Source organism: Ammospiza caudacuta, chromosome 2, assembly GCF_027887145.1.
Source record: "Ammospiza caudacuta isolate bAmmCau1 chromosome 2, bAmmCau1.pri, whole genome shotgun sequence".
Lineage (NCBI taxonomy): Eukaryota > Metazoa > Chordata > Aves > Passeriformes > Passerellidae > Ammospiza > Ammospiza caudacuta.
Window position 1 is genome coordinate 89873461 of NC_080594.1, and position 24596 is coordinate 89898056.

Here is a 24596-nt window from a genome sequence, read left to right on the forward strand (position 1 = left end):
CTATGCCAAGGGATGTTCAGATCAGGCATCAGAAAGCATTTCTGTTCTGAGACATTGGTAAAACACTGGAACAGGTTTCCTGGAGTGCATAAAGTATTTAGGAGGCATCTGGACAATGCACCTGATAACATGCTTTGGCTTTTGGTAAGTCCTGAAGTGGTCAGGCAGTTGGACTAAATGATTGTTGGTAGGTCCCTTGCAACTGAGATTCCCATTCTATGACAAGCTGACTTGTAGGCATTGTATATACAAAACAGTCAATAGTGCACCTGATATTTTCAAAAGATATTTGACCATTTAGTGTTTTACTGTTGAGAGATTTCTCCAAAACTAAAAGAAATTGAATTGATTTCTTGTCCAGAAGTATGAAAACACTTTTTTTGATTGCTATTACAGCAAAAAGGAGAGTAGTGAGCCTAAAACCACAGAGAAAACAGAGTGATCACCACCAGTAAAAAAATATTATTTTTCTACAGGATTATGGATTCTGTTCTTCTTTTCATACTGAAATCTAGAGTTATTTAAGAAGACAGAAGAAGGAATCCAGACAGTAAGTTATTGGCCTTACAATACTGATGGAAGAACCCCAAACATATCTGTCTGTTCTCTGACAAACAAAACATCCCTCTAACAGCAGCTGCAGCCAATATTGAAGACATCTGGTCTCCAATAATTTCAGCATACAGGCATATTTTTATTTAAGAATAATGTACTATTTTACATTAAAATGAGAAGATTTTCCACACTTTTCTCTGGAAGCCAGAAAGATCAAATAAAATAAATATCTTGTTAAGAAATTACTTCAGAAATGAAAGCATTAATTCTTCATAATTTTTCTCTTAAATTCTAGTTGGTCCAGCAAAACTCCAGAAGCTAAAGACTAAATATTTTAGCTGGCCAGATGCTGTGCAGTTCTCCCAGCACTATGCCAACTGAATCAGTACTTTGTCAACTTTTTCCTTTGTTGCAATACATTCCCTTAAATATGCAGAACTTAGAATTTAGACAAGCTCACTTGAAAGTTGATGCAGTCTTTTGAAAAGTGAAAATTCAAATGAAACTCGGGTGGTTTGCCAGTTTTCAACCAGAGATGAAATCTCAGCTCTCAGCCTCCTCTGGGTTATTTACAACTCTTCTACTACATAACTGTAAAAAAAAAAAATATTCCAAAAAGACACCACTAACCCAAAATTACAAACTCAGTCCACTCTCCTCTTAGCCATAGACAATATTAACTACACAGATTGCTAAAGAGTTGTCTAAATTTGAAGAAAAATTCAAAGTTTTAAAACATGGAGTTTCTAACATCTTTACATGCATATAATTTCTTAGTTTGGGCTTTTGTACTTCTTGAAAAATCTGTTAATGTACTTTCACCCCTGCTTTCCATAACAGCAAAGAGTTCTCCCTTGAGATAAAAAGGGACATCCAAGTAAAGGAATAAGAAAATAGGCTGTAGTTTGAATTTAGAAAAGCATTTTGCAGAGTATTTCAGCTCAGCTGAAATAGCATAAATCTGAATTCCAGGTAAATTACCAGCACTGTCAGAACACCTGCTGAATTGTAATTCCAAATGAAATATCTACTGAACAACAAAACAGAAAACATACTGTGGAAACTCAATCAAAGCAATTTCAAGGCTACAGAGTCTCAAAGTCAATAAAAATCATCAACAGCTTAGTTTTTGGTTCATGTTACTTTTTTAGCTAAGTTAGATTTTTTTTTAATGCCCCAAGCCTGTCAGTATTTAAGAGGCATTTGGACAATGGCATTAACAACGTGCTTTAGCATCTGGTCTGCCCTGAGGTGGTCAGGCAGCTGCACTACATGACCACTGTAGTTCCCTTCCAACTGAAACAGCCTATTCTATTCTAACATGAAAACTTCATGAAGAAACTGAGTGCACTTCTAAACTGAGTGGAGTGCACACTTGTGAAAGAAAACAGAATTGCCTGAAAACCCTTTCGCAACCAAAGAATGTTTCGGCAATCCTCAGTGTTGCCATTATTCCTCAAGGAAAGCTTGACTGTCTGCTAAAAGAACTACAGTCTACAACACAAAAAGCAGCATGAAAGCTTTGCAAGCTGTTATTTATCTTATCAATCAAGCAGGTTCCCAAACATGTTAAATCACAGGCCATTTTCACAACTGAAAATTGAACACATCGAATTAAGATTGTTGAACTAAGGTGGCTGCATTCACATAAATAAACAATTAAATGAATAAAACACAAGCTATAATTTACTCAAGAGCTCTGTTTTAGTATGGCTGGTTGTACCAAAGACAGATGCATCAGACAGGATCAGGAAAAGCTTTATGATCTTTCTGTGTCACAAGCAGGCAGCTGAGCTTTCCTTCAAACTCCAAACCAGCTAAACACCCAAAGTGATGGATCTGCCACACAGACAAAAAGGTAATCAGCAATAGACTTGGCACTCAAAAAAGATAGCAAGCCAAGCACAGAGGGCTTAGCTTTGCCAATTAATTGTAGGCCTGATTTATATTTTTTGCCCTTGCCCAACTGAACCATACCTCACTTACCCCCTTTTTTCATTAAAGAGCAACAGGACACACAGACAAAAGGCCCTGGTTGGCAACAAAGCTTTGTACACAAATACTCAATAAGTAAAACACCTAGAGAAGGAACAGGTACCAGACACAAGAGGATTTTTCCTCTACCCAAGCGGGGAGACTTTAAATCATGATTCAAATCAACAATGTATCACACATTCACCAATGTATCACTGCATTTGCCAATGTAACACTTTATGGCCCACCCTAATGACAACCCTTTCAGCTTTTACAAGTTAAAGGTTCGGCAGCAAAAGCCTCATTTTTCTGTACACCCTATTGAAGAGTTATTAAAATGCCATTAAATAAATGTTTGAATGTGTGAGAACACACTGTAGTTAGTGCTAATTCAGGTATTTCGGTGATTAGTTATTCTCCAACTCATTTACTCCCATTATAAAAAGCCTACAGTAGTTACCATCATGCCATGGGTCAGAGGCTCTAACAAGCTTCATGTATTAATTCATTACACTCCCATCAAGGATGTTGATCAGTTTACAGGTTGATAGAGAGTAGAGGTCTTAACTGGCAGCAAGCTTCCACACTAAAAAGTTTCACACAGAGACTGTGGTGAGGCAAGAGGAGGTCATTCCCCAGTGAATTAGGGATTTGTCAATGTGCCAGCCAATTCAATCTGGCATGGCTCTTACAGGAACATTCCTTTGTTTGAGCTACATGAGGTATAAAAATTAAGTTCTGCACTTCCCGTAAAATCAGTTCAAATGTTGTATGTGACCCATGAAGTTGTAGTATCAAGTAAATCAGTATCCAGTAAGTCATGATGATACCTGCATGGACCTGCATTTCATTCCCACAGATGTAAGCAATATGAATCTTTTAGATCATGCTTGGTTCATAATACCCAAGTACATTACAAGCCATCACATTTGTAGTATTAGTGATAAAATACTCATCTGCATCTCTTAAAAGCAGATATCCTTTTAAATTAAAACCCTGCTATGCTAATACATGCCAGACTAAATTATTTCCACTGTCAACCAGAAAAAGTGAATTTCTCTAATATATAAAATAAAACTCTTACCATGCTAACACTTAAGTAATTCTAAACTTCATCTTAAAACTGACACTCTTTGACAAAGGCTATACTTTCTTTTTAGCACAGGTTTTTCAAAATGTAACTGCAAATACAATTACCCATTATTGTGATATGAAATTCTGTTCCTACTGCACTGCACAGTCATCCAGTACCCAATAAAGATGCACAGACAAAATCCACACACTGGCATTTACTGAGACAGCATGCACATTGCCTCCATTGCCCTTTGGAAGTGACTCCAGAGCTCAGAGATTTTCACAAGGCACAGACGAGGCACCGCGTTCTCAAATGTCCAACCGAGGGAGGCAAGCAGAGGAATTGTCAAACCAATCACACAGGCACAGACAAAAAGCTGTGTCCACACAAGAGATATTAAAGATGTTCCAGAATCCTCCTGTGACATTTAGACTTACAAAAACAGCAAAACACTACAGCAAGCTGAGCTAATTATCAAGTGTCAAAACCTGCACATAGGCACAAATCATATTTAGAAATCAGCAATGTCAAACAGTGAAGAGTAAAGAAGGTGTTAACAAAATTTGTCCCCAAAGTTTAAATCTCAAGTGCGCACACAAATCAAATTTTGACTTGTCTCAAAACTGGCTAAAAGCTGATACATGGTGTCCTTGAAATGTTACAATGTATTACCATGGATGACTACTCAACAAAAGCTAATTAGCTTCCCTGCTCTTAAAGTGAAATTAAAACCTTTTATAAACAAGCTGTGATGAGTTATAAAATCCAAAGCAGTAAAGCAATCAACCATGCAAATACAAATAAAGCAGTATACTGTAAAGGCTAACAACAAGACATGCTATAAATAAAAGCTCTTAAGAAAACTGCTCAAGGTCAAATTTTATCAGTCCTCTTTCAACACTTGATTCTGTAGGCCTTTTTAGTTACAGAGTTTGTAGCTATGCCTATTCATAATGCTATCTTACTATTTTGAAGGGATTAGAGGATATGCAAATTTTTGTGAGTATAATACTCTGTGAAATTAAAGATAGAAAAATGTGGGAGATGATTCACAAAAAAATGTATCCTACTAATCATGACAAAACATTTTCTGCATCAGGAAACAAACAAACAAAATCAAGATGCAGGAAAACAAGTGGGCAAGTAATTTCTTTATCCCTAATCTTGTTATTCAAATTGATAGGTCATTTCAGCAATTCACTAGTTCAATCTACCAAAACAATCCATCAGAACTACTCTTTATTGCCCTTGTTTTTCACATAGAGATGTATTTATCAGGACTGCAAGTATTTTTAAAAGTGCTCATTCAAGTAGCTTTCATTGTGAAGAACAACTTGTTTTTGAGGGAAGGTTTCTGCAGGTTTTCCTAACTTTGGTAAAAAAACAACTCAATAATTCTAATTACTTCATTTCTCATTGCAACTTTTTACATTTTGCAATTCAAGGATCTGTATAAACAAATAATGTTTTTTGTTCTCTCCACATTTCGTGCACTAGCACAAGTCTGAAGTGCTTGCTTTGAAAATTTCAGGGCCTGATCCAATCTCAGTCTAGATACTTATGTTTAAACATTCCATTGCAGCAGGAGCTGAAGTTGTTTTCTCTAAAATTTTTTAAGCAATCTGAATATGATCCTTTGTCATATCAACTGGTAAAACCTTTCTACTTTGATCTGTAAATTTCAGAATCAATTTTCTTGTAAATAGTTCTTTGATCTGAGAATTCCCTTTCCCTCCATTTTTTCAATCTTTAATATAAATACACTAAAAATTATGTAGCTTACCAATGAAAATGGAAGCATGAAATGGTACATCATGTTTGTTTGATTTTTTTTTCTAAAAAGCCACAAAATTCAACAATTTTCTAGAGGAAAAAAAGTCCTAAGAAATTAAAAAGCCAAAAGCCAAACTAGAATTGTGACAACTGATGAATGATTTACTTAAGGAGTATCTTCATAGCCGGATAGAACAGCCAGGAACAGTTTTAAATGTCTCCAGATGCAATTGCACACCTCCGCTTCTAGATAGAATTTATTCAATAAAGAAAGGTCACAACTAAGAAGATTTACAAATCAATTATAAAATCCAGTATGACACCACATTCAAACATCCCCTGATGAGGGCTGACAGCGAGTCTGAATGTTCCTTTGGACACAAGGAATAAAAAGAATAATATATCAGAAAATCCAGACGCCCACAAATAAGGAGGTCAAGTCAACAGAAGCATATGGTCCTCTGTCCGTGCACTTGCTTCAGACAATAAAGATAATTAAACACATGATTTGTTTGAGAAGAGTTATTGGCAGCACTTGAGCTGAAGGTCTTCTTTTAAAGCAGAGAAAAGCAAGCCACAGTGATGGGGAAAAAGCAAACAAACAAACAAATAAACAACAACAAAAAAAACCCCAACCAATCAACCAACAAAAAAAAAACCCCAAAACAACCAACCAAAAACTCCCAATCCCCTCCCTAAAAAAAAAAAACCCAAACAAAAAACAAAAGAACTTCAAAAAAGAAATCGCACAATCACGCATTTGCAAATTATTTGTCCTGATCTGACTGTTAACTTTCACTTTGCACTTCTCTGACTAGTAAACAACACTGCCCAACACTCTAAGGATGAATATCAACCTCAGGGCTTTTTTAGGTTCTAGCTACTTGGTTCTTATTTTATTCCCAGAGCTAAGTAAAGCCACCTCTACTGGCATTTCTTCTTTAAGGGGACAGTGATATAAAAACATCACTGAAATCATGTGCTAAATCTGTCCCACAATAAGCAATCAGTATTTAACACAACTCTGTCCCTGAACAGAAACACTAAGGGATGTGTTCATACATCCCTTCATACATTCTATTCCCAAGAAGCAAAGCAGAACAACAAAAATCATTGCAACTTCTGCTGAAGACATTCATGGCACAAAGAGTTCAGTTTAAGAAATTGATACAAGAAAAGCTCAGCTGAGTACACAAAGCAATGAATTCATGTAACATGGACAGTAACTCTTTACAGTGAAGAAAATTACCTTCAAGTAACTGTCACTAAAACATCCCACTTTGACATTTCTAACATGTCTTGCACAAGATTTAAAGCATACAGCAGTGTAAAAGAAACTAGGAAACCTTCAACAACATCACAGTATTACCTCAAAAACATAATTTACAGTGACAGCTTTTACAAAGATCATCATGTCACAATTATTTTTTCACACTAACTGCCAAATAAAAAGGAAGACTGTAACTATACTGCTCAAGCAAGCACAAAGCTCGAGTTTAAGCAAACATTACAACCATAACACTGAAGCACACTTAAGATACAGGACAGGTCAATAGCTAGCCTGCATTCTTGGCAACACTCAAGGACTGAAGCATATTAGGTGAAAGAAAGCATTTCTATTGCTTTTTTAACATACCAAAATAAAACAATATCTTCTACATTTCTGCAGAAACATGTGTATTAAGCATACTTGTTGCATTCATTTATTATGTTTGCTTCCATCATTTAGTTTAGATCTATTGTACATATTATTTCTACCAGTGAACAGGAGTATCTTCCAAAAACCACATAACAGCTAATTACACTCATTCCTCATTACACATTTTAAAGAAGCCATAACCATTGATCTGATCTGAGCAGTGTGTGGCTTTAGAATCAGCATCTGTGCATGGTATCATAATTTCAACATTAAAAATAACAACAAAACCTAACCTTGATGGGTTGGGTTACACATTTCTTTCACATCTGTTAAAAGTGCACAAGAAACAACCCTTCACCTGAAATACTTACAGATTTGCTGACCATATAAACAAATGTAATTACCCCATAGGTAATCTGACCTCTTAGAGTCAGTTTGACTACAAGTCATCTGTGATATCTCATGTTTCTCCTCAGATCTCAATCAGACAATAATACTTTCAGCTACCTTCTACAAACAAGCACATAGACCTATATTAAGATATCATGCTATCTAGTGGCCTCAAATTCCTGGGGAGCTCTTTTGTGGTGTTTTTCTTTTTATTTTAAAGAAAACTTTCTCTGCATACCACATTTTATAACCCACTGAACTTCTAATTCCATTTACTAACACAACATTCTCTGCTGTAACCGAATTTACGGAAGTAGGGGGTTTGATTCTCTTTGTTACTAACTTGGTAAGTTAAAACTGGAAAAGGGATTTGAAAGAGAAAACAAGTTTCCATAAAATTACCAATTTGGTAATCATTCAAGCTTCTTCTAATCCTCTAACTCTCACCTCTTGCAAACAGCCAGACTTGTGCAAGACATTTGACACTGTCCTGCACAGCATCCCTGTCTCCAAAGTGCAGAGACGTGGATTTGACAGATGAATCACTCAGTGGGTAAGGAATGAGCTGGATGGCTGCAGTCAGAGTTGCAGTCAATGTCTCAATGTCCACATGGAGACCAGTGATGTGTGGCACCCTCAGGGGTCAGCATGGGGACTGGCGCTTTTTAACATCTCTGTTGGCGACAAGGGCAGTGAGACTGACTGTACCTTCAGCAAGTTTGCCAACACCACCAAGCTGTGTGGTATCTGATGTCTTGGGAGGAAGGGATGCCATCCAGAGGGACCTGGACAGCCCTGAGACATGGAACCGAGTGAATCTCATGAAGTACAAGGCCAAGTGAAAGGTCCTGCTTCTGGGTAAGGGTAATCCCAAGTTCAAGCACAGGCTGGGTGGAGAATGGATTGAGAGCAGCTCTACAGAGAAGGACTTGGGGCTGCTGGTTGAAAAGAGGTTCAACAGGACTCATCAATGAGCATGTGTAGTCCTCAAAGCCAGCTGTGTCCTGGCCTGCATCAAAAGCAGTGTGGCCAGCAGGGTGAGGGAGGTGAGCCTGCCCCTCTTCTCTGCTCTCATGAGACCCCACCAGCAGTGCTGCATCCTGCTCTGGGGTCCCCAGCACAGGAAAGACACAGATGTATTGGAGACCGTCCAGAGAAGGGTCACAAAGATGGTCAGAGGAGCACCTCTCCTATGAGGACAAGGCTGAGAAGTTGGGGGTTGTTCAGCCTGGAAGGGAAACCTTACAGCACCTCCAGTACATAAAGGGAGCCAACAAGAGAGCTGGGGAGGGACCATTTACAATGGCATGGAGTGACAGGAAAGGGGAAATGGCCTTAAACTGAAAAAAAAAGGTAGGTTTATATTAGACGCAAGGTAGAACTGCTTTACTATGAGGGTGTGAAGCACTGGAACAAGTTGCCTAGAGCAGTTGTGGATGCCCCATCTCAGGAAATGTTTAAGGCCAGGCTGGATAGGGTGTTATTTGCACCACGCTCTGATCAACTGAGCTGATCTCAGTTGCCTCAAACAGGAAAACAATGGTCTTGAAACAGTAACAAAGATGCTTGCACAAGGCTTCTACTACTGAGCTTCTAGCTAGCCTTGACTAAGGCCATTAGAGCATGTGTGCCACAAAGGATAGGAAGGTGAAATTTTAAATGCTTTTGGTGACAAGTAAAAATTTAAACCAAAATACTAATTCTGCATTGAGTATTTTGGAGATTCAGTGCAGGAAATTAGTATTTTGGTCTAAATTTTCCAAATCACTCTGCTAATTACACATTTTAAATTATTTTTCCATTATAGTACTCTTCATCAGTATTACTGAACATTATGATGCTATAACACTGAGAAATATGGCACCACTTGTATTGCAAATGGGTTAACACTTCTGAATAGAATTATGATTTTCATATTGATCCTTTCTGCAACAAGGAAACAAGGAGTTTGCAGAAGAACTAGCACAGTGTAGTTATTACTCCCACAGAAGAAGAGATCCAAGAAATATGATCTTAATAAAGGTTAACTGAAAAAAGTTTTTATTTTCCTAACAGGAAGGACTTTGTGTTTTGTTAAAGATTTGTACCCAAAAAATTTTGCATTGCCAAAATTGGATGGAAAATTCATGGATGCTTTTAATTTTGAAAGATGCAGATCAATAAAGGCATAGAAATTTTTATTAAGTGTCCTGTTCCTTTCATATCATTATTATGGTATATCAAAAAATTTGCTATAAAGCTTTTTTTTGAGAATGAAGGGTAGAGTCAACTGCATCAGCCACACATTCTGCAGTTCCACCTAAACAACACAAATGGCAACACTCCCCTTTGGTATAAAAACCTAACCTAATAACAACCTCCTACATCCAACTTCCATTTGAAAAATGCATCTATAATGTCTCAATAAACAACAAAGCCAAGTAGCCTTTAATGCTGTTTTCTTCTATGGCAGATTTAACAATACCAACAGCATGGACAAGAAGTTAGGATGTACCACAACACCAGGTATAGATAAAAAAAAAAGCTGAAGCATAGGTTCTTCCCAGGCTTTGAGCTTTGAGCCAGGCTTTGAGCCTCCACTAATTAAAAAAAAATACCAAGTACAAAAATAAGACTGTGAACACTATCACAAGCATTTGTCTTACACTTTGAAGGATTGAACCAGCAGTATCATGAAAAATCCAAAACTAAGGCATACAATTTACATGTAAATGCCTGCTTGAGTTTTAAATAAGCCATCTCTCTCACCTGGCACTCTGGTAAGTTTCTGTGGCTAGAGAGTGCCAAGACTGAGGTGGGGAGGGTACCCCCAAACTCAAACACAGCATCCACACAAGCTTCACAGATTTGACTTCCAGCAGTTTCCACCCTTTCTCACTTACAGGAGGTTCTGTCTCTGCAGCCCCTGCTCTTTCCCAAGACTCTGTCCCACACCCCAAGACTCTCTGTTCCTCTGCCCCAGCCCTCAAAACCAGCATTCAGCCCAAGCACACACCAGCCCTAATGCTGTTCCCCATGTGTGCCTTCCCATGCATAACAGCCCTTCCACCCCTGACCAGCAGCAGCCTCTGACCCCCAGCAGCAGCAGTGCTGCAGCAGCTCTGCACCCACACAGTCAGCAGAACATGAGCAGTGGCAGCATGGAGCATTCCAACAAACTCAGAGGAATACAACGTTCACTTTTACTCTGCAGTAAATTTGAACCAAGCCAGACTAAAACAGTATTATGAAAGAGGGAAAAAGAGGATACAGTAGTATGTTTTAAATGCAATTTTTGAAAAAAGCCATTCTACATTCATTATCCAAGATATTAGGTTATCTTATGATTGCACTTAAAACAACTTAAAGCCCTTAACTAAACATTCTGTGAATGTCGTAACATCAATTGTTGTCCTGTATAAGAATAAACCCTCAATTTCACTCAATTCAAACCTTTGCTCGCTTTAATCTACATGTAGCTAAAATACCACAAAACCCAATTCAATTAATTGCTGGATCCCAAAACACAACAAGAGAAGTCTTCCATTCAGTTACAGCTTGTTACAAGTTAAACACTTTCCTCAAACTGAGTTAAATACAGTTAGGTCTAAAGCAACATACTACAAGTACAGAGTAAAGCATAGTCCCTTTTTCAGGGTTTTTGTGTAACATAAAATAGCATTCTGTACAACTCAGTAAAGCATGTGGAAGAGGAGAACAAGGGAAAATGAGCCCTGACCTGAGGGAGTCTATGAGAAGGCTGTTATTCTACCAGCACGTGTGTACACATGTGAATTCCAGAAAGGTCTCCCCTACTTCTTCCAGAGCCCCTCTCATCAACAGAGAACTTTGTGCAAAGCAAAAATGTTTAACCCTGATGCTTCCACACAAACAAACTCTACAACACACGCACCTCCACACATCCTCCAGACTGTGAGTCACAGCACATACACCAACTGTGCAGTGAGCGAGTGGCTGACCCCTCTCAGACATCCCAAGCACGTGGATTGAGCACTACTGTGCCATTGCTGCTCAGCAACTACTGATCACAAATATGCACTTACAGAAAGCTTCCCAAAGGTGACGCTTGCTGTGCACACTCAGTCTGTGTGAACACAATTGGAGTTTCTGCTCATGCAGTAACCTCATCAGCAACAGGATGCCTGTGCAGCAGCACCCACCCATCCAGGCTGCAGGCTCTGCCTCTGAAGGGATTTCTGCCCTGGCAAAATCTCCATGAAGAAATTGAAGTCTTGTCCAGAAAGACTCCTGTTTGTGGGTCAAAAACCTTGTCCAAAAATTATCACATTAATATGCTCACATATTCTTCAACATTCAGGGCTCAAGATTTTTGAGGGTTAAGATGCTGAATATTCTCAGCATAGTTAACTTAGAGTCCAGTGTGGCAAGGAAACAAAGTGCACAGCAAAGTGGAACACAGTAGAACACAGAAAAAGCAGCTACTTCTAATAACCTGAAAGCTTCCAAACACTTTAACATGATTTGTCTCTAGTACAGAAGTGTCAGTAACTCAGTGAGTTTCTGTACATGTAAATCAAGATGCTCTTACTTTCAATCATTCCTTTCCCTCCTCTCAGAAACAAACATATACATACAAGGCAGGAACTACAGCAAGAAAACCCAGCTTCCTAAAAAGAGATTAATGATTGATCTACAGCCAAATGTTTAACATGGCAATACATTAGAAAAAAATTCATCTAGCAAAAATAAGTGCTCAGAGGAGTGAGTACTACTACCTCAAAATTACCAGCACTATTTTAAGAGTTGAAACTTTTAGAAATTCTCAATAGCCTGGGCACAAAACTCAAGTTATTGCGGAAGTGTGGTTATTGTTTCCACACACGCTAGCGGGCTGAGGTTGCTGACACTCCTTGTTTCTTTGTGCCTTGACAACTGTGTTGAACAAACTGTTTCTGAGAACACATTCTTCCTAACTTGTCCTCCTTGCAAACAACACAGGATCAAAGCTTCATCATGCTCACACATTGCTGCAAATTAACAACAACCTTGTAAGTCAAATGTAATCCCATCACATTTGTTTTATTCAACTCTCTCTCTAACAGTAGCTCTACAGTTTGTCTCCAGGGGCTGTGCAACCAAGTATGAGGGCTGTTTATTGGCACAAGCACTACACTAGTAATTTGTAATGGCAAAAAAGATTGTGTTCAGCCCACCTCTGAACTGTCTGAGGAAACTTACACATCCATGGCACTGATATATAAGACCACAATGGATCTGCAGGCGACTATAGCAAAATTTATGCTTGATAGGCGCTGAAAACTTTTAAGTTATTTTTGAGCATTATATAGTAAAATTACATACTGTCACAAGTATGTAAAAAAAAAGAGGGGATCTGTTGTTTACAGATAGATGGATGGGTGGCACATCTGTGGGAAGCATCCACAGGAATAGGCAGAAATCTGCATGAAAGCTGAGGAGACAACCAGAAAAACAGCTGGAAGCACAGTTCTAAAATGCTGCAGAGCAATTGCTTTTTAGGCAGAGACTAGCTGGAATAAAGCCTTTCACTGTGAGCAAGGAAACTGCTTTCTATTCACTTTCTGCCATGCTCAGGAAAACAAAATATAGTGCATTATAAACAAAACTAAATTATAGACTTACCAGTGTATCATCTTAAAAAAAAAAAAACAACTTTCAGGATTCTAGTCCTAAAGATTGTATCAACAAAGAAAAAAGATTTTTTGTCATCCTGGCAGCAAATAAAGTCATAATTACACAGCAGGAAAAAGGTTACTGAGTAAGGTACTACTCCAAACTGTGAGGGGAGGGAAAAAAAAAATCACACTTGAAAATAAAAGTAAGTCATTTTTTGATGCTTTTCTAACGCAGTATGTTCATGGCTCCTAGCTACAGAAGTGGTTGTTTATTTTTAATAACAGCAAGAGACTAAAAATAAACAAGATAAAGGAATAACAGATAAGATAAAAAACAGATAAAGGAATCTGATAAATATAAGAAAATATTTAATGTATTTTAAGGGATCAAATTATATTATAAGAAATGGCAACACTCTCATATCTCATGCAAACATCAATATTATTTAGTAATGAAACACACTATCATGTTGCTCTTGGCATAAAGAGAGATAAACCTGGCGAATGCCAAGAATAACTAATATAATTTAGGTTAGAAGGGACTTCTGGGGGTCATCTAGTCCAATCCCCTGCTCAAAATTATTTTCACCACAATTGCTACTTCAAAGCTAAAGCATTCCTGCCAGCTGTAGGTCTTCCCTAGGTAAGATTTATTTTGGAAGTGTCATACTGACTCACTCTTTTTGTGCTAGCCCAAATCTCTATTGGTACCAATTATGGTATCATTTATTTGTCGTTGCTGATTTAACTATTCTTGAAACTGCCTACATAAAAATTCTTCACCAACAACTCCTCCCCAATAATCTACTCTACTATGTAACTATTCTTGCCACTACAAAAACTGTCCACTATCAAACCTTCCTCTCCCATTCAATTTCAGCCCCTTAGATCCTGTTATTCACTATGGCCACAAACAACAGATGATGCCTTTTTTTTTTTTTCTTTCTTTTTTTGACAAGAAATTCTTGGCAAGAACTTTTAAAATATTTGAAAATTATCATCCTGTCTCTCACCTCACACCTCTCCTTTAAGGTAAGGAATGTCCAGATGCTGACCCTTCCCTTACAGAGCAGACTTTCTGGATCTTTGATCACTTGCTGCTTCTTTGAACCCCATCTAATGAATCTATTTTCTTTCCAGTGCACCATCCCAAAGCAGACACAGTACAAAGCAGAGCAGAAAGATTTCCTGTGTCTTACAGAGCAGTAGACTTCATACGTATTTCCTTAAACCTCTTTTTTGCTCAATTCCTATTGTTTTCTGCAATAACATGATGAGTCATATGCAGCATGACTGCCATTCCTACCTATAATGCCAACATAAAACTTCTTCCCAATTCTTCATGTACATATTTGATTTTCTTTTTCTTTACAGCACCCCATATTTTGACTGGGGCACTTTCACCCATCTTCAAGCCACCTTCACCCTGCTTCCTGACTTGGTCTCTCATTTGTTTAATCAATTTTAAATTTCAATCTCATTGTCTACCTTTGTTGCTCCTCCCATCAGGGTGTAAGAATTCTCTAGATTCATTAAGGAAAACATCAAATGCCATCAAAAAAAGGATAGATCATTGCAAAGCCCCTTTTACTCACTTAAAAATATTACAGTAAGTAATGAGCAATTGTGTCAGATGCAACTGTCTTTTCTAGCTTGGCTAAATTACACCCATGATAGTCTCAATAGTCTCTGGATGTGAGCAGCAACCAGGATTTTGGAGGAGTTGTTACCAAAAATTAGTAAAAATAAAACTCCTTAACACTAATGTAGCATTAGGAAGCAGGCATTCCCTCTGGCTGGATGCAAGAGGGGGTATCTCATGGAAGCACAGAAGACTCAGGCTGAAGAAGAATTACAAGAAGCTACACTGAGCAGAAGTATGGGCTTTCCCCAACTCTAACACTAGGCTGTAATCAAGAGCAGTACCTCAAGATGTTGGCTAAGCCAGATCCCATCAAATACTCTGGTAGTAACCAAGTTTTATAATCCCATGCACAGATGAGCTAACCTAGCTAGCAGGTTCCAAAAAAGTGCCAGGAGTAAGGCAGTGCTGCAAAACCCCTTTCGTAGCAATCCTTTTCACTGCAGCTCTCCAAAATTCACTGCTCCCAGAGCAGTCCTCCTGCAGCAGTCGTAAGACAGACACAAAGATGCTGCAGACCTAAACGCTGTCCCACCTGAACAGCTGTACAGCTCTTCTGTATTATTCACTCAGGACGGAGTGTTCACTACCAGTAACCAAACCTACATTCCTGATTAGCTTCAATGAAATACAACTATTTTTAGTATCACTAAGCTATAGGCCAATTTCTTGTTGAAAACAAGCTTGAAATTTATTTTAGATAAAGAACAGAACAGCATTCATGTTCCAGTGTTAAAAAGAAAAAGGAAATTCTTATTTCCTTCAATTTCAGCTCCTAGAGGATGTGCAACAGAATTTCCAAAGGAAACCAATATTTTCCTTCTATTTAACAGAAATTAAAGTGCCCCCTCTTCTTCAAACTGGCATAAATTGTTATAGCACTTTCCACTTTAGCAGCCGATCCTTTCCCCTGCCTTCACTCCTCCTAGTTTGTAGTCCATTTAACTTTTTTGGTTGGTTTGTCTTAGCTCACACATCAGTGGGAAATGAGTGTCTAACTCTGAAGATCAGAACACACAGCCAGAGGGCTGTAGCAGCATTTACCTGCACAACAGCTTCTCCCAGGACCCATGTAGAAACTAAGGTGGGTTATAGCTGCAAAATACATGTATCTCTCAGAATTTTCACCTTTTCTTAATGGGAATATTGCATAACTACTGCCAAGGGGGAAGATAGATAGATAGATAGATAGATAGATAGATAGATAGATAGATAGATAGATAGGACAGATTGTGCCCTCCTTGCCTTGTTTCCTCTGTGGTACTTGCTGTAGGACTCTTCTTCCTCTGGGGATAAATATTGTTGCTTCTTACTCCAAAATTAGCCACCCCTGGCTGAGGTTTTTTGTTTTAGTCACAGTTAGGTTTTGTTATCCTTGCTAAGTTTAGATGTTTTTGAACACTTATGACTATTGTGGCTGAGAACCAGCACTGCAATTCTAATTTTGCAAAAATAGACAGAAAAGAGGGAAGATGACATTTTTATTATAAAGTCTAGGCCATTTTTCTCTCCCAATGAGATAAAACTTCATGCTTAACAGAAAACACATTCAACCTTCATTACTTGAGCATTTGTGACTGTTCAGTGAACCAGGAAGCTAGATAAATATCTCAAAACTTTTCCTGGAGGTCTTCACATGGGAATTTGTATTGGTGTACCAAAATAAACCATCCCCATGTAGTGAGGAAATCCTGCAGTTGGAAGACACCCCTGGATGAACTGAAAACCACAAGTTATTCAATCAATTCTTCATCATGAAAGAAGAATGATTAAATACACTAATGGTTTCAGGGTGCTGTGACAACTACATAGTTTAATCAATTCTGAAGGACTAAATTGCATCAGATTTTCACAATAGATATTGCAGTACCTGTTCTCAACACTTCAAGTAGCCAAACATCTCCTAGAAGTGATGCAAGACACTGCCAACAACTGTCTTTGGTCAAGAATAAAAGTTACATACTTTAAATGAAAAAATACTTGAATTCTATCCTACCATGCCTGCACTAATTCAGTGAAGTTATTTACCTTCCTTCCCAGTTTCCACAGCCATCAGGAAGTTTGTTGATCCAAGTAGGGAAAGTTATTTAGCATTATGGAGCACAGGACTCTTCCTGGAACATTATGGACTCAGACCAATAGTCACATTAAAGAACAAAGCATCTAGACTACACATTTTATATAGCACACAACTGCTTTGATGTAAATTTTGTGATTGGTCTAATAGGTATGCAGTACTGTTCTGTACTGGTTAGATCTTAAGAGCAGTGCCTTCAGGGTAAAAAACCTAACATTTCTAGAGCTCACAAATGGGGTGGTGAAGACAAGATCAGTGACCCTGAGCAGGTCAGTAGTAACAGAAAACACAATTCAGTCAGAGGAGATAGTATTAAGCATAAAGTTATTCCTTGCATAAGAGGTCGGTTTTGGGAGGAACTCAAGGACATCTTACACAGAACTGTGAATGTGAAGTGACTGCAGATCATTTAAAGTGTTTCTTCTGCACACCACAGTAATGAGCATTTTTTACGATTCCATTTCCAACATGTACTTCATTCATGCTAACCATAGCACATTTTAAACCCTAGAAAATGGTCTTTCAACTGATTTGCAAGAATCCCCCAGGAGAGGTCTTTCCCAGATGCGTTCAGGACTTGTACTGCTTCCTCACACCACCAGTGCTTCTACACATTGAATGAAGTCCAGAAAGCAACAAAGACCTTGGACTCATTTTGAAGATTCTCTCCAATGACCAAAAAATATTTCAGTGAACCCTCTTCAAACACAGTTATTTTAAAAGCAAAATCATATGATGGGCCATTTCATGCAAATAGCAATATATGACTTGTGAAATGTTATTCACATAATCAAACCTCTGGGTAAGATACAGCCATGCTCTTTCCAGCAATGAATATTTCCTTCAGCTCCTGGCAACTTCTCAGCATATCTTAAAGTTTGTAAAGCATTGTTCTACTGAGACAAACTTTTGTGCTTTAAAAGTCTGTACCACTTACAAGTATCTAAATGCTATCCTGTATAGACTAAGTCTACATACATTTACTAGAGGAAGGTATGATCTACAAAAATATCAGATCATCCCAGTCTAATTGGTATTCTACAAATAATGCTGCATTTTAAGTGACAATCATCCAAGATCTTAGTTTCTAAATTAAAATTAATCACTTGAAAACTGATTAGGGTAGTTAAAAAAAATCATTACACTTCTGCTTTAAAAAGCAGAATTTGTTTTAGTTATCAATGGGCAATTTGAAGGAGGTAGCTTTTTCTTTAAGAAAGTGCAAAACAGCATTTTCTTTCTGACTGTAGATTTAACTTGCAGTCCAAAGATTGACAAATACGTACAGGAATCTAAATGTCATGAAAACCAAAATATGATCAACAAAGAATGTGACACCCCACAGCCTTTCAGTGAATGGGAACAGCAAGCTATGTTTGTTTCTAACTTAGCCACTCAAAAATTTGTAATGAAAGTGTTATCAATGAATTAAAATACCATCCCACAAGGCTATAAAATTACATTGCACCGGAAAAAAAAACTTCAGCAAATATTTATCATCAGTTTCTGAAACCTTTCCATTGTGCATTGATTGAAAATGTGGTACTGAATTAACTCAAATCTGTTTTAATTTTGAGTAACCTGTGAAAAAATTAAAAGGCAATGTTCTATGTACGAACATCTCTTGAACAATATTATTTAGACTTTATTTTCATGATTGTGACTTATGATTAATTAACAAATTACTGATGTCCTGTTACACTGATTTTTATTTCACAAACTATCATAATGCTCAACAGCAAGATCTTGAAGAAGATAAATGCAGAACTTTTATACCAGCATTAAGAAAGTATTGATTTTAAGCACTCAGATGGAAAACAAAAGTATAAAAGAAAAAAGAGCAGTCTAACTAACAAAAGCATAAAAGAAAAAAGAGCAGTCTAACTAACAAAATCTTAAATTGTTGCAAAGTGCCATATATTGTATATTCTCCAAATAGCAGGCTTTTGTTGATTTAGCAGAGACTTTTCTTTGTGTCATGCTTTGACAAAAGAGAACAAGACTTGCAAGTCATATATCAGGTAAGAAAAAAAACAACATATGGAAGAATTTCATAGAAACACATCTTTGCTGAAGCAAGAGCAAAATTCTTACAAAGTTCTTAAGCAAGAAATTAGTAAAAATGTAACTACTGAATTGGTTAGTAGTCAAAATGAAGAAAGTACTACCTTCCAGTGCTATTCAGACACCCTTTTCTTGTCTTAGCCACATCTAAGCTTTTATTGTCTAATTAAAAATCTCTATATATTACCATAACCTTGAGAACCTGACATTTTTCCTGCTGCTTGCATTCAGAAGGGTGGCCTACCAACCAACTGCTACAGCAGAGATCACAAAGCATCTGCTTCTTCCACAAGTGTCCAATGGAAAAAAAACCCAGCACGCCACAGAACTCAGCTGCTTCTTTTTTACTTTAATAGTTGGCCATGCTACAACAGACAGTATTCCTGGAAAACCTCAGCTTCCTCTAATTGGACTTGAGGCACAACTGAAAATAATATTTTCTGCAGAACAGTCAGAACAAACAATCACTGAAGATGATTATTAGTTTTAAAATTACTTGATCTTTGAAGGACATAGTCTCCTATTTTTCAAGAGATCAGATGTTTATAAAATAAAAAACAATCCTTTCTTCTTCTAGAAAACATTGCCGAACAAGCTTATTTGCTTTACTGAAGGACAAAACTAAATCACCTTACTTTCATAAACAATCCCAACCCTCAGAAAAACTGGATTTTTCAGGGTTCACAGGGAGTGCAGTAAGATCAAAGATATATGAACAGATAAAAGTCTACTATACAAAACAGTTACTTAAGTATTCTATAAAATTGCTCCTTACTTTAATAGATGCATTTCCTTTTACCTAGTGGATTTCATAATTGTATTTCACTTCTTACATGGCACTTTAACAAAAAGTATTTTAAATTTTTTTTCAAAGACAGTAAGAAAAGTCTTCCAACAGTGTTGATTGGCAGTTTGCCACTGCCATCAGTAAATCACCGGGGAAGACAGAAAGCAGAACCAAAAATAACATTCTCTAGTTGGGTCCATTGGCCATATGTTACACACGAAAAAAAATAAATAAACCACCAACCAAAAACAAACATATATTTCTCCAACAACCATAAACCAAGAAACAAAAAAATAATAAAATCGAACCACAACTCCTCAGCCTTGACCAACTCATTCATCCAAGAGCAGCACTTGTTTTTGTTAGGTATTTTTCTTCTTTTTTTTTTTCCTTTTTAAATGAGGACCACTCAAAGTTAATTTTCCTGAACTTATTAGCAATTGTTTATTTTTCACCAAGGCAGTACCTTCTGTAGCAGAGCTAGTCAACAAGCAATTTACAGATTGCCAAAATACAGCAGCAGCACACAGAAATGCAGCCATGTGAAGGTTTTGGAGTTTTTTCCTTACCTTTCCCATTTTGCCATGCAGTGTACCAGGACAAACTGAGGAAAGTAGTGATGAAAACTAACACGGTGGCCACAGTTCCATTTCGGAGCCTCATCTCATTTCAGCATCACACTTGCTTATGTTCTGCTAGTGGTGAGGACTGATCACTTGGGCTTGCTGCAGTGAAGTCAGCTCCAGTACTCCAGCAGCAGCTGGACAGCAACAACACGAAATGTGGCTGTCACATATCAGGTGTATCATAAATCAATCCATTCCAAACTGCTGGATGCTTTCTCATCATTCTCATCAATCTAGCTTCTCTTTATTCTTCTAGTCCTGTTTAAAGGAAACAAAATTTTGACAGATTATGCCAAAAAAACTTACAAGAGTCCCCCAAGAACTGAAATACACTACAACTTCTGTGTCTTAGGTGCACCACCCTCTCACTGCCTCAGTCTTGGCTCAGAGAACAGAACTTGTTAAATTAATGTGTGCCTTTTCTAAGACTATTTGCATCTGGGGGAGCTGTATTTCACGGGAATTTGGTCACCAAAGGACAAACACACATGTCACCAACATTACAATTTGACTTTCAGCCCAAGGGAAGGTCATGTGTCACTTGGCAGGTGTCAAACTGGTACAACAGCTGCTTTCAGGATGCAGTAACTTTCAGGAGGTCCCACTCCTAAGACCTCACTTCAACAAAACCCCTCTGAAATCAGTGGGTCTCATGTAACTGCAGGAGCAGAACTGTCTCCAGTGAGTTGAGAGACCGGAGCTTTGAACACTGTAAAAACCTACATCTCTCATCTTTGCTCAGTGCAAGAGGATTTGATCCATCCACAACCATTTTTTTCCTATCTCAGCTGCAGCTAAAGCCCTAACTACAGCCCCAGCTGCAGAGACTGCTCAATGCATACCAACTGGCATCAACCCAGAACTCCTCTATACCACACAGGCATAAAGATAAAACCTAAGTTACCTACAGCTCAGTTTTATCCCTCAGGAAAGTTCCATAGCCTGGTATTAGAAAAATCATCAACTGGCCAAAACCAGTTAATCACACTGTCTTAAGCAGGACAAAGAGAGTATAGGGCAATAAATAAACTGACTTTAAAGAGAGGGGAGAGGTTTTCAAAGTATTAAATCATCTCTACAGTAGTCAAACATTAGCAGTCAACATTCTTTCAAGGCACTGCCAAGTTTTTTCCCCCACTATAAACTATATCTGATGCAAGTATGTTACTCAGCAATAAATAACTTGCTCTGCATTTTCTTTGGAAGCAGTCTCTGTCACCTTCTTGCACTGCTGCATTCAGAACAACAGGGGAAAAAATGTTCTTTATTATTATGGTACCAAGAGATTCCAGTCCAATTTGAACTATTCTTCCCAAGCTTACATCACAACACATATCACCTCTATGAAAGGGCCCACAAAACAAGGCATAACCAACAAGCATGTTAACAAAAGAATGGAAACAATCAATAAAGTTGCAGAACTACATGCTCTTGTGTTCAAATCTCAGTCACATAATCTAGGTTACTGGAATAACGCCAGTAACGTGCTTTATTTGAGGAACTTCATGCACAGATAGGTTTGTGGCTTTAAACATTAACTCAGAAAGCCTACACTACCTATGAGGAAGGGAACAAATGCAAGTACATGAGAAGCAGACGCAGTGGATGATAAAATTCATGAGAAGCAAAATAATGAACTGGAATAGAAAGAACTGCAAAATGCCTTACAAGGAGAAACCCAAGCTCAACACAACGAGAGATATAGACAACTGAGACCCCTATAAAGAGCTAACACAGCACAGAATGCCAGGAAATATCATCAGTCCCAGAATGGGAGATGGACAAAATGAAAGCCAGAAGTAAGGGCAATGATAACTGTCTTGATGAACTTTAATAGCAAGGAGAGGCAAAGATCCCAAGTCCCAAAGTTTTATAAGGACTATGTGAATTTAGGAAGTTCACGTGATTCCCAAACTACCAGATAAGCGACAGTTCAACTTAGGAGCAGTGTCTCTGAAGCAAGGATGTTGTTACCCTGTTTCAGTATCCTTAAACTGTAACTTAGCTTCCCCATTATTTTAGCATCAGACCGATCTCTCTGGAGCAGCTCAGGTGCACAAAGAACCAGGCTGCAAGCTAGAGGGATTATCACAGGGAGGGGAACTGGCAGCTGGTCCAACGTGCAAACAAGAGAGGGCAACCAGGCGAGTAGAAATACTATCTAATAATGCAAGGAACCGTCTGCCTTTCCAGAAAACATAGGCATAATTTTTACATTTGCTGCAACAAAACCAAGATGCTGCATTTAGGGCCTCTCATTGTGGTATCTGAATCCTCCAAAATAGTCAGGAAAAATTCAGAAAACAAAAAAGCAAAAGGAACAGTAGCAACCTGATTCGACCAGCAGTCAGTATGTGCATCATTGTGTCAAATCAATAACTATCATGAGTTTGAGTTGGCTGATTCTGCTTTCATCCTTCTCTTTGGGTGTTGCAACCACTCCTCTTAGCACAGGCACCAGCAGCCCAGCTACAGCTCAGCAGTACTTAGATGATTATTTAAGCATTTCACTGTATCAAACTGCATACTTCAAGGCCATGCATAAACTAGACATGTTCCAGCTTTTAAAAATGTATATAGCTAAACCAGCAGAAACACATGTGTAGTTGCACATAAATTATTTAAGTCCCAGGTGGTCACTTTAGGTTTGTTCAATAATTTACAGCACAATCTAAACAAATTTGAGGGGTAATCCAGTTTGAGATGACAGTATGATAGGGTATAACTAGACAGATGAAGCCTACGAAATTTGCCAGCACCATTATGACCTGAACCTTTCCCACTGCAGACCAAAGGGAATGACCCGGCTGGATGCTGAAGGCCGAGGGTGCTGAAGTGCCGGCACCTCTCGGATGCTGAGCAGAGCCCTACTGAATCACGACTTAAATAAACCAAGAAGGTTCTGCTTGTATCCAGACACTCCCACAATACATACAAAGCATATTCCCAACCGCAAAACATAAAAACTGATACACTCCAGTGCGCCTGCAAAGGCTCTTCACATAGCTGCTGAAGGGCTGGATGGTGCGGGATCACAGCACGAAGCGTGCCAGACTTCCGAGAGGATGAGCCAGACCCCATCCTGCCGGGAGGGTGCGAAATCTCCTACCGCGGTAGCGCTGCTGCACTGAAAAGGGCGCTCTTGAAGGCACGGAAGAACAGCCCGAGAGGAAACGGCAGCTAAAAGGCGAAGGCGGCGGGGACCTGCTAAACAGGGGTTTTTCCGCCGTGTTTCCACTGACACGCTCCCCCGCAGCCCGCCGCCGCCGCCCCGGCACCCGCAGCCCTCAAAGGCGAGGAAGGGGGACCGGCTGCCTCCGTGGAACCCGTCCGAGTTAGTCAGGACCTTCCCCGCTGCCCCTCCGCCCCGGCCGCAGCTATCTCGTCGGGGAAGCGAAAAATCGGGGGGGTGACGGGCACCGGGAGCCGCCAGCTCTGCCGGGCGGCAGAGGGCGAGAGCTGACGGGGACGGAGGGAGGAGGGGAGGGAGAGCGCCGGTCCGGGGAGCTGCGCGGCGCCCGGGGCATCGCGGCGAGGCTGCGGGGGAAGGAATAGACACAGGAAACTGCAAACTCCGCTGAACGCCCCTGCGATCCCAGCGCGGCGAGGAGGAAGAAGGGTGGGAAGCGGGGTATCCCCAGGCACCCCGGCAGAAGGGAGAGAGACGGCGCAGCGCCGCTCTGCCCCGGAGCCCCGCGGGCACCGCCGAGCGGCGGGCCAAGGGAGAGGGCGGCAGCAAGTCCTGCGGAAGAGCGGCCGGCGCTCCCCGCACCGCCACGCAGGTGCACGGAGCGCAGAGGAGAGCGGGCGGGCAGATGGCGGAGCAGGATGGCCCCCAGCCTCCCTCCGGCGACACCGCAGAGACCCGCGGGGAGGGGAAGCGCCTCCGCCGCGCTGCCGCTCCAGAGGGTGAGGAGAGCCACCCGTCCCCGGACCCCCCCGGAGCCGAGCCGGCGGTCCGCAGGGTGCGGAGCGCGCAGGGGCAGCGGGGCGCGCTGACCGCCGCTGCCGTGCTCACCTGTGCGCGGCGCTCCGGCACGGCGGACCCGCGGGGCGCGGGGGCTGTGCGGGCTCCGCCGGGGCTCTCGCTCCCTTTCCCCGCCCGCCCCCCGCGTCAGCGGCGCGCCCAGCCCCGGCGACCGCCCCCCGCGCCCGAGCGCCATGGAGCGCGCGGAACCCCGCCCCGCCCACCCACCGACACAGCGGGCAGCCAATGGGCGCCGCCGCGGACGGCACCACTCATTGGCTGGGACGCCTGTCACTCTCTCCGGCCGCGGCTATAAATGGCGCTGTCTCGCAAAGCCTCCCTCAGCGGCTGCGGCGGGAGCCGAGCGCGGGGGTGGTGTTTTGGAGTGCCGCTTTCGGCAGCGCGTTCCCTT

General features: G+C 40.1%; 1 protein-coding gene across 2 annotated transcripts in view; it reads right to left on the reverse strand.

Moving 5' to 3' along the window:
• MGAT4A (alpha-1,3-mannosyl-glycoprotein 4-beta-N-acetylglucosaminyltransferase A) overlaps positions 1-24333 on the reverse strand; it is a 77711-nt gene extending 53378 nt beyond the window's left edge. For both annotated transcript variants that reach the window (XM_058800572.1, XM_058800573.1), the window contains exons 1-2: positions 24236-24333; positions 20161-20475 (exon numbers count right to left, since the gene is read on the reverse strand). In XM_058800572.1, the coding sequence (XP_058656555.1) occupies positions 20161-20254 (94 nt within the window). In that variant the 5' untranslated portion in view covers positions 20255-20475; positions 24236-24333. The remainder of the gene's footprint in view (positions 1-20160; positions 20476-24235) is intronic.
• Between the last annotated feature and the right edge of the window lie 263 nt (positions 24334-24596).